Source organism: Odontomachus brunneus, unplaced genomic scaffold (genome assembly GCF_010583005.1).
Source record: "Odontomachus brunneus isolate Ranch 3 - 2012 unplaced genomic scaffold, Obru_v1 Obru_scaffold_042, whole genome shotgun sequence".
Classification (NCBI taxonomy): Eukaryota; Metazoa; Arthropoda; class Insecta; order Hymenoptera; family Formicidae; genus Odontomachus; species Odontomachus brunneus.
Genome location: NW_022639492.1, coordinates 2,252,014 through 2,263,310, shown reverse-complemented (window position 1 = coordinate 2,263,310; position 11,297 = coordinate 2,252,014). Strand labels below are relative to the sequence as shown.

Genomic DNA, 11,297 nt, shown 5'->3' with positions numbered 1-11,297 from the left:
AGGGGGGGGGGGGAAAGAGACAGAGAGTAAGATAGTCCGAGTGAGAGAGGGAGAGAGAGAAAGGAGGGAGCAGAGTCCCTTAAAATGCGCGACAGGATTTTCTTCATTAGAGGGCTGATCACGGCCACTCCTCACCTTGGATCGACCTACCGCGCCCGGATATGACGTCTCCACGTCGAGCGCGGTGTGTACTGTCGCCCACGCCGTCAACGTCTCGCACTTCGTTCCGCGTTCGTTATACCGCTCGCTAAACAGAGACTAATCCGTTGGGTTAATTATCTCATAAGAATTGACGTCCGATCTACGTGAATTTCTTTAGACTTTTCGTTTAACCCAGTTCTTCGTGTGAACGAATTGACATTCTTCAGGAATATGTACAGTCCCATGCGTCTTTTTTTATATGATTCAATGAAGAAAGATTCTTACTATTAAAACATAATTTTCATGAATGGAGAGTACAAAATATTGAATTGAAAGTATGTTTTTAAATGTCAAGAAAAGATATTATCACCAAAGTCATCATATTGTATTTCTTGCGAAATTATTACAATATCTAAGTAAAATTATAACGTTGTTATAATTTATAAGACTTCAAAATTTTTCTAACAAAATTATGTCGTTACTTAAATAATGAAACAATGATTGTTAGTTTGAATATATTAGTTCTAAGTGGATATATTAATTTTTTTTTGTATAGAAAATTTCGTGGGATTTGATTGGAATCTTAATCGATCACCTAAAGGAATTATGGACTCTGGTTAGGAAATGTACGTGGAATCGGTAGAAGTGTAGTGTTTCAAACAAGCGATTCCAAGTGAGGGAACGCAAACAGATTCCATTTGATCTACCAAACACTTCCTCAAAGATTTTCCCTGGTTTCTATTTTACTTTAGAATCGAACGAAGCATATGGAACACTTTGAGTGTATTTACACGATGGCGTGCGGGCTGGTTGGCTCTCTCGTAAGGAGTAAATCGGAATCGCGTAACACTCTCCACGGCGGTACCCTGCACGTGTATACGATGTTACTATCTGCATTTGCATAACGAGCAGTACGCAGAACTCCTCCTCGCAGAAACCCTCCCTCTCGTCTTTCTCCCCCTCTATCCGTCTTTTTCTCTCTGTCTGTCTATCTCCTTCTACGCCGCGATGTATCGCGTGTACGTCTGTGGGAACCGATTCAGCCACGTTTCGTTAATGAACGCCGTATGAATGAAGCTCCCGTCCGGCGACGGCGTATCGCCTTTTAAATCTACACATTCGGCGAAACGCAATCCGCAACGCCGGGGAACCGCGACGACACGCGAAAAATATTCGCGAATGAATTACGCGCCGCCAAGGATAGAGGTTCGCGTGCTCTCTCTCTTTCGCTGTCTTTTTTTTCTTATTTTTCATTTCTATCTTTTGTCTCATCATCGCGCTCGAATTCTGAAAAGGAGTGGTCGCGAAAATTATCACACTCGTTGCGATAAAAATTGGAATTTCACGGGACGAGCCTCGGATAATATCATCGTTGTCGTGATTCGTTTCGAGAAGCGCTTCTTACATAAAAATAGCACCGGCTACCTCGAGCGTACTGCATGCAAAATCCGTTTAATTTCATTATGACTGAATCCCATTAATATGTATCGCTCGCGCATTATGTATATTGATAATTAATATTAATACTAATTATTGTTAATTAATACTAATGATAATTATTACTAATTAATACTAATTATACGCGCGTATGTATGCGCGCGTCCGAGCGACTTCTTATCCCGTATAATATTAAGAGCAAAATTGGATTCTATCCTTTACCCTTGCTCTCCATTCATGTGCGCACTTTATCGTGTTAATCGCCGTATAACTTATCGCCAAAGCGTTTTTATCTGTGTCATCGTGAAGATAAAGCACTACTACTACGCTTACGCGACTATGCATAAAATGAACATGATTGGCAACCGTGAAACGGATACCAGCATGCGTGTGCAATCGGTACCGTTTGATTGTGGTTGATGGTCAGCCCACCCGGTGCTTCTGATTAGGAACAGCGGTCGCTGGGCACTGGAGAGAGGGTGAGGACTTTATGGGGGATACCGCTCGAGCCGGGAACCATTAGGGGAATCGACCGTTTACCATGGGGCCCCCGGAGAAAACCGAGCCGCATTCCATGGGCGTCCTCGGCGTGTTCTCGACGTGTCAAATGCGCTCGAGATCTTAGAGGAAGCTCATTTGAAAGAAGCGGAAGAAGATAGCACTTTGTCGATTTTGACATCGTTGAGTCCCGGTGTATTTTTAAAGATGTAGCATGTATCTCTGAAAGTACATACATTTTCATTGATCTGTCTGCATTGCTTAGAGCGCTCTTTCAACTATCAAGTGTGACCGTCTATTTATCATGAAGAAAAAATTGTAATTTTATTTCCCATAATAAAATTATTTAATTCTTTCCTGCTGAAACAATTTTTCAAATCATACTTTTTGAAACGCTACTTACACCTATCTATGATATATATCTCTATTAAAATAATACTAAATTTCCAAAATAAAAACCGGGACTCGACGAATTATGGACAAGTTCGCATCTGATAAATATAACGAAAAAGATCGACGTAAAAACTCGATTATCAAAAATATCCGCGTATCAGATTATAATTGTTTATGCAAGTTTTTCTCTCAGGAAAGGTTTTATCAGATTTTTCCAAACAAACTGTTCTAAAAATTTACGACGCGTTTCTTTTTGTTGCCTCTGACTGACGGAATTGTTGTTTTCAGCGGGTCTAGAGGAGATCTCGGCCAGGTTGAACCTGATGGTAAAGGCGGAGTTAGCCGAGCTGGTCGCAGGGGCGCCGATGAATCCAGGTGATCCTGAGACCAGATGTCAGTATCTCGAGAAGCTTTTAGGTAAGCACGGTCAGAATTTTAAGACGCCCCATTCACACGGCTATAAATTCTCGCGACGGCCACTTGACGTTACCACCTGTGAGCGTTGGCCATCGCTCTTTTGAAGCGTCTGATGTATGTCTAGGTAAAGGTCGAACGCTCGAGAGTGTTCGACGATAAAAACTATCGATCCTCGGTTGCTTTTCGTGTTTGCTTTTAAAAACTGAAATATTTTAATTATAATACAAATATTTTTTTTTAATATTTATATTTGCACAATATACCTATCGTATTGTATTGTTGTATCGATTAAAATATTTGAATTCTATAAACACATGAAAAGAATTTTCGAGTTAAAATTACTATCAAATTTTGTAACCGAAGAATATATCGATGTTCTGGATTTAGTTCATTATTTTTCTGTTTCATCTGTATTATTTATATTTTAGGAACTTGAAATTTACTATAAAAAATTTTATTATGTTTCTTAGTTAAGTAAACTCTGTTAATTGTTTTTTCTTAGAAAACATAGAAAAGTTAAATAATTTCATATAAAAAGAACAAAATAATATTTTATCCGTGTAATGTTTATACTATATAATTAAAATATTTTGATATAATAATTAAAAAATATTTCTAAAAAAAATATTATATAATCTTACATATACTTTAAATAATTTATCTGTTTTTAGAACGAGTCGTTCGCTTTCAAAGATGACACAATATATTGTGTCAGTATTGGTAGACATATCAATTGCAGTTTCTTACGACACGGACAACGCGCTGGAATTGAGGCGTAGGATTCGGTCGTTACGTACTACGCGTCGCTTTTAACAGTCCCACTTTCATTGTGCTCGACCAGAGTAAGATGTAGTTGCGTGCATGTTCGCAATGATCACTTTGTGCGCCGAAAGCAAGAGGGGCGGACGAACGATAGGGGGTACACGGATGTGCGGGGAAGATCACGAACAAATATATAATATAAATTCCCTCGACTCAATATCTCTTTTTCTTTCTTATATCGCGCTTGAATGAGCCTTCGTGTGTGTGCACAGGCTGAACGTGAAGTACCGTTCGACCGGCCGGAAGTAATTTTTTTGGCATGCCACGTGATAGTGTCGACCGCGAAGCAAAGATTCATTCAACGAACTTCGAATCGCCACGATGTGGAATTAGAGTCAAATTAAATCACGATTAAATCGGGACTAAAGGATCGTGCGCGATCAGTCGGGATATAAATAGGTTTGTTCTTGATAGCTGCACTAACTCGTACTGTGTAAAATAACGTGGATATATATTTGGTGGAAGAAAAGAGAAAAATACTCTCAAGAAATTACTCTCTCCAAATTCTTTAAAATAAAATTTTATTCAGAATAAGTGAAAATTCATTCAAAGGGATAGTAAAAATACTGCCACTCTGACTAAATGTTTTATTGAAATTTAAAGTATTTTATTAAAGTTTAAAGTTTTAATTGAATGTTTCAATATATTAGAATAACTTCGTCCTTGCGCAACAATGGAATATATCAAATTTATTCTTCGATATCGAGTGAATCGCTCGACGATTCAGAGTTCAGTTTATACGTGTGGAAAAATCACTCAAGATCGAATGACTTCACTGCCACTTTATTTTCCGAGTGAAATTTCACTCCAAGAAATTTAGAAAATATAAGATACAATTACAGATATAAAGAATAGATTTAATATACTGAGAGAAAAATCTAAAAAATAATAAATATTTATTTGGTACCAATATTATTAGCATTTACAGCTAATAATATATTTACTTAAATCCAAATTCTTTCATTTAAATAAAATAAACAACTGCTTTCATGAAAAAACTCAGATTTTTTTAAGCGTTTTCAGGAAAATTTCTATTTTCTTATATAAACAATATTTTATGTTAGTATGTATATTATATATAGTAATATATTATATTATAGTACACCGAATAAATGTGTATTATTTTTTTAATATATTTTTTCTCAATGTATACAGGCGAGTTTCGAATATATATGCGAAGTGACGCTCTCTTAGCTTTTAGGTATGGGCGAAGCTTGATGGTATGTCGGATTTATATGGAGGGTACACACACAAAGAGCGCGAAAAGCGCGCGTCCACACGCCGGACCCCATTGACACACATACATTACGCTACTCGTTATCGAACTTTCATTCAACGCGTCGTTCCCCGTACGTTTATTTCCGCTATGGCGCTATTTGCATTACACATAATATCACGTTCCGCATTTTTGCCATACAAGGGAGTCCCGTGTATGATGGGGAAAGAGCGCGTCCGCACGCGATACTTGGTAATTTATACCGACCATCGACACGGATCTCTTTCTAATCTTTTCCATTATCGTCTCTGGAATCGCATCGCGTCTTTTACTCTTTAATTCGAGCTCGTTTGAGCTTGCATCTTACATTTTTCATTATTCTCGCTACTAACGGGTTCCGGGATTTATTTAACGCTGATCAGGAACACATGTTACTTGCCGGGTGAAGAGCCTCATTGGCGATTCGTTGAAGACGTATCCGTTCAGAGAGGAAATATTATGTATATTATTATTTTAAATAGAAATTATTCATCTTTTCATATCATTTAATAACTTATATATCTATATGAATAATTTTAGTAACATAATTGAACTTTATTATATGTCAATATCTGCTTTTAAAACTGTTCAACATTTTAATTGATCAAAAGTGATCATTTTAATTGCGTTTTTCTTGAATTATATCTTTTTTTTTGTTTGTCCCTTATACTTCCTAAAAATGTATCTTTAATTTTCTTTAATTATTAATTTCATAGTATGCATTGTACTCAAGGGGTGATTTCCATAAATAGATAAATAAATATGAAATAAATACGTAGTTGTCGCGCATCTATTACGTTCGTTAACGACCATGAATTTTCTGTTAGTCTCACAAATCGATCGAATCGAAATCACTCTAATTCTTGCTGTGATTCGGCAACTTTCGCAGATATGCAATTTCGCAGAGAGGAGTGACATCGGGATTCCGTATCGTCTCTGAGAGAGTCTCGCAATTTTTCTTGTAGTCACGACTAGCGAATAGCAGCAATTCGCGAATCGGAAGCCACGGAGAAACGTACGCGCACGTGCGTTACGTCAGAGCGCGGATTTTCGATTCGGTACGGCACCACGTTCCCGCCGGTGTATTTTAGGAAGTAGTAGCTGTTTGTAGTAGACGGGCCTTAAAACAGACGAGACTCGTTCGCTCGCTCGCCCGCCTGCCTGCTCGCCCAACCCGTTGCACTCCCGCGAATTATTTATCGTCCGCGAAAACAAAATGACGCGATTGTACGGACGTTTATCTACCTTCATTCATTCGCGCGGCCCGGCGCGGCGCGCCGCACGCCGCGCCCGCGCCTCGCCGCGCTCTAACTTTAGCACGCGTACGCGCCGCGTCAGTGGCGGATTTATGGATATGTATACGGTTCAGCCGGCTGTAGGGACAGACTGATCCCGAAGTGTTTTCAGCGAAATTGTTTGCTATTCCGTCGGAAAGCGATTAAGCGGACGCGTTCCTGCGTATACGTTTTCGAGCCCTCGACTCACGCGAAAAAGGAATAACTTAATAGTGTCAGCGAAAAATCGCAATAGCAAATATGAACTGAGCTGAAAGGCTGAGTTCATTTTACTGTCATTACTAAGAGCTACATTACAGAACAAAATGCATTTCAATACGATTTATATATCGACAGAAAAATTTATTAGCTGAAATCAAAATTTCACATTGATACGAGTTGTAGCTAAGAAGATGATAGACATCCCTGAAAGACTATTTATCGTTGTAGCACTTAAGTTGCAACAAATTTATAACTTAGCAGTGACGTTAGCTATATCTATCTAAAAATCTAAATCGCGACTAAAAACTTTTTATCTACGACGACAATGTCTTAGCTTTTTCTACTCATTCTTTTTCTGCATGTACGCAGTCGACCTGGCTTTCAATTTTGCAACCACTGTGCCTATCTATCTACCTATCTATCTATCTATCCATCCAAGCAATTTGTTACTTCTGCCGAGTCTTCTGGGGTCTGTTTAACTAGCTACAATTCGTCGGAAGGGTTGCTGCCGGTCACAGTAACTCGCAGTAATCGACAACGTTTCTCCTGAACAGAGGTTGACATAATTCGACAAAATCTCAAGAGAATTAGATCCATCGCGTTATACACGATGAAAATTTCATGGCAAAATTTTTTGCAGAATTCTTTAACTGAAGAACATATTGATTCTTGATTTAGTATCTTTCATATATGCTGTTTATATCTTAGAAACTAAGCTATTAAAAAATTTATTATTAACTTGCTATAAAAAATCTTACTATTCGATAAAAAAATTAAAATTTTACATTTTCTTTATTAATCTACTGCTAAGTTGACTATGTTCCTCAGCAAAGTAAACTCTTCTGATTCCTTGGTATTTTTACACCATTAGAAAAAGCATGACATAAAATTGAAGAGTTTGTACCGAGACAAATCATGATATTTCTCTCTGCGTGTGCAAGTCTTTGTTACAAGTCTTTTGTCCGCTTTTACTGCATCTTTCGCGCATTTGTCAATCGTTGGTAAAAACTGATTTACGATTCGTCAAGATCTCTCCGTATGGAGCGAGCGGCCGGAGCCGCGAGTCCGTTGCTGCTCGTGCGAAACTTGCAGTTTCGAGTTTGACGCAAAGCGCGAGAACCCGTGAGCTCGAAAATCAATCCGTCGCCAATTTTAGCAGCGTCGGCGCGGCGCGCGTCAATACATACGCCGCGCTTCTCGTGCCGGAGCGGAAAGCGAGACGCGCTGAGCGCGCGCGGGGATCCTTCCCCGCCGGAATATTTCATTACGCTCCCACGCCTCGGAAGTTGTATTTATATGTGGACCGCCGCTACCGGAAGCGCAACGTAATGTACACGGTGCTCCCGAAATACGCGCGGCGTATCGATGTCCGTCCAGTTTTACAGAGAAATTATGTTGTGTTAGGATATCGCGAAGGAGTCTCCGGCAAATACGATTCAATGAGTATCTCGTGATTTATATTATTGTTAGCACATTCCCGAAACTTGAACTGACTTCGTCGACGTCAAATGCCGACGATGAGGAACTAATAGCGAGAATTCAATCGTGCCCCAATTTCCTTCGGCACTAAATTTCTTGGAATGAAATTTCACTCGAAGAGAATATGCGAAGAGAGAATTTTGCTTAAAAATTACCATAAAATTTTGCAACCAAATCTATCTCCGTTTATATCCCGGTTAATTTCACGATACATTCTTAAAGAAAAGATATTGCCGTCGCACGGATTGTCATTCTATGCGCTCCTGTAGAACTTTTTCATCTTACCCAGTTATATCACACTGAGAAAAAGAGAGAGATACTTTATTATCTTTATTAAAATTTATTTATGAAATATGAAGTTTATTTCTGTAAATAAACTTCATATTTCCACAAGTAAATTTTCAAGTTTTTTATCAGTGGATATATCTTATTGTATTCGCTCTATTGTTCCTCGATATAATTGACGCGCGAATTTCATGCGGGTTTCCCGCTCGCGTCGTAAAATGGGACAACTTGACGTGACAACGATGTCGAAGCGCTATATACGTCGGCTTGTTCGTGTAACGTAATAATCGTTCACGATACTCCGTTTTGAAACGGAGAGCCTCTCCCTTCGCTCGCTCGACCGGGGCCGCTGAGGATTCGTTTGCTCTGCTTGCAGACCGGAAACGAGAGACTCCGGTGGTGGCGGCGGCGGCGGCTAGCTGGCCAGTGGAGGCGGGCGGCAACTTGTACATCGAGGAGGGGGGCACGCCGAGGAGTAAACGATCGCAGATCGCGCGGATTCAGCGTAACATCGAGACCATTCTCACTCACAAGACGAACGGCGCCGATTGACCGCGCAACGATCCCTTCGGCTCTTCAGGAGATTCCCTCTGGACTCGCGTGTCGGCCTGGGGCCACCGTGTTTTTTTCGTAGCGCAATTAGAATTAGCGCGTTGCGTTCAATTCGGTCGACAACGACGTGTTCCGCGAGAGTTCCTTTTGAATTCTCAGTGTGAACAATCGGGAGTTTTGTATCTCACGTGCTCAACGTGATTTTCGATTCGTTCTCATACGACAAGATTTGTAAACATTTATTTCGATTCTTCCGTTGTAATAAGCGAACGGCTTTTGACACCGACATGTCAATATCTGGATGGAAAATATACTGTCAATTAAAGGGTTCCACTAATTTTCGGCGAGGAAAAAGTTGCAACACTTAAGGTCACTGACTCTGCTCGTAATCATTTGGTTTACACGTACTTGCTTTCTTTGTGTAGTATATTGTACAATATATTGACGTGACAAATCTTTTAAAAAACTTCAACGTTGCAAACGTCGAAGTTGCAGCGCGAGCTAAGCTAAAGCTGAATATATTTGAAGAAGGCGCGAATTATTACGAATTATCCAAAGTGCCATAACTTTCTCTTTATCACTAATTAGACTTTCTCCCTGTAGAATATTCCGTCCAGATATTCGTATGTCGATGGTTTTTGAACTCGGTAACACACAACTTCATGGAATAAATCTCTATTCAGCGCGTTGGAAAGCCGAACTGCGAGACATAGTGGACGTTTTCTATTTTGTAATTCGATATTGTTAAACGTACAGTAGTGTAGTTTGTTGCGACAACCGCGGGTAATCAAGTGCTTGCACTTAGGATCAGATGCACCAACGTTGCTCAGTGCTAACCGTGCATATACACACACACGCGCACACACACACAACATATACAACTGAAAAATTTCCACACGATAATGTCGCGTAGTAAATTTCCACACGGATCGGTTGAGAAGAAGTTACAAATAATTCGGATTGCATAGGATTAGATTTTTTCGCGCGCGCGCATGCGGAATTTAATTTTTTATCTATTACAATATTTATAATTTATATAATTCGATTTTTCTTTCATAGCCGTGAAATCATCTCTGATTTCCTCTTGTAATTAATAAGATGTCGATTATTATCGATGGTGCTATAATACTTGGGTAACTATATCCAGCAAAACTAATTAGGGAAGTTTACTGGAATCAGTTATCCGGCGAATCGTTGGTGTAAAGCGTCTTCTACAATGGCAGTAGGAGTAGTAGTAAGAAATAAGCAGTAAGCAAATTGACCAATTCCATTCTCACGTTTCAAAAATAACCGATTGTGATTGGTCTATTTACTTACTGCTTATTTCTTACTACTACTCCTACTGCCATTGTAGAAGACGCTTAATAGAGCCCGATTTACTTTAGCGCGTAAGACCGCGACAATACGACGCACAGCGAACAAATTGAGTTTGTTCGCTGTTGCGTTGCATTCAAATGGAATCTAGGATTTTCGCTCTTTGACGAATTAATGATGACTCGTCGTGACTCGCGGGAGAAAAGCAAACTCGCAAGGAGACATTTCTCTGCCGTGTCCCAGAGCTCGAGCGCGTCTCGAGCGACGAGCGACGCGTGTCCAGGAAATTCTATTTATTTCTCCCTTTTTTTCCCTTGGTAGCTTTAACACGACGAATATTGTAATATAAAACGCTTCTGTATTCATATACACATGGTACGCGAATAATAAAATAAGACTTCGATATTATACTCATATCGGCGAATGTCTTATTTACTTGCATTCTCCCGGAAATCGTTAGAACTCGGAAATTTTGAAAATCGTGCATATACAACACACGAAGTGTTTCCTGCTCTATTGAGCAAAAATATTTCCCGCCAATCTTTCTTAAAACAGCTCGTATGTGAACGATAGCTTTGTAATCGAATTTTTCAATGATGAACAAGCGTCGAAAACGAAATAACAGAGATTGTAAAATTCGCGTAGTAATTACGCCGACTTTGGCGTTCTTATATAAAGAAATCGGGAATCGATCGACGAGAGTGGCTAGTGAGCAAAAAGTAGAATAGACATAAAAGTAAAGAAGTATAAACGTGTACGATAAAAATTGTCCGTGTTCTATTCCTTATATACATAATATTCATGTATTTAGATTGTACCCATTACACCGTAGTAACATCAACAATATTTTTTCCATTCTTATCGATTTAAATATATCTTTATCCGTATGTGTATAAATAAAAGGGGAAGGGACAATTAAAGGGGTAGGAGGTGGGTGGATGGGTGGGTGGATAGGTGGTTGGTTGTTGTCTAAACGCCTGTCTTACACTCGAATTATCATGTTCGTCGTACTCTCGCCGCCCTAAGATATACCTTTACGTCTATCTTCTAGCTTTAAGACTATTTTCTTTGTAAACGTGATCACAGTGTAAAGGCGTCGCTATATGCTAAGCAGTAAGCACATATGGTGAACACGGGTACGCTCCTGGTCCATTTATATATATATATATATATATATATATATATATATATATATATATATATATATA

The 11,297-nt window shown here is 39.2% G+C and overlaps 1 protein-coding gene across 1 annotated transcript in view; it reads left to right on the top strand.

Moving 5' to 3' along the window:
- Window positions 1-10,505, top strand: part of LOC116844547 — a 20,723-nt gene extending 10,218 nt beyond the window's left edge. Inside the window, exons 4-5 of the mRNA XM_032816211.1 lie at window positions 2,758-2,886; window positions 8,600-10,505. Coding sequence (XP_032672102.1) covers window positions 2,758-2,886; window positions 8,600-8,775 — 305 coding nt within the window. The 3' untranslated portion in view covers window positions 8,776-10,505. The remainder of the gene's footprint in view (window positions 1-2,757; window positions 2,887-8,599) is intronic.
- Window positions 10,506-11,297: the final 792 nt, after the last annotated feature.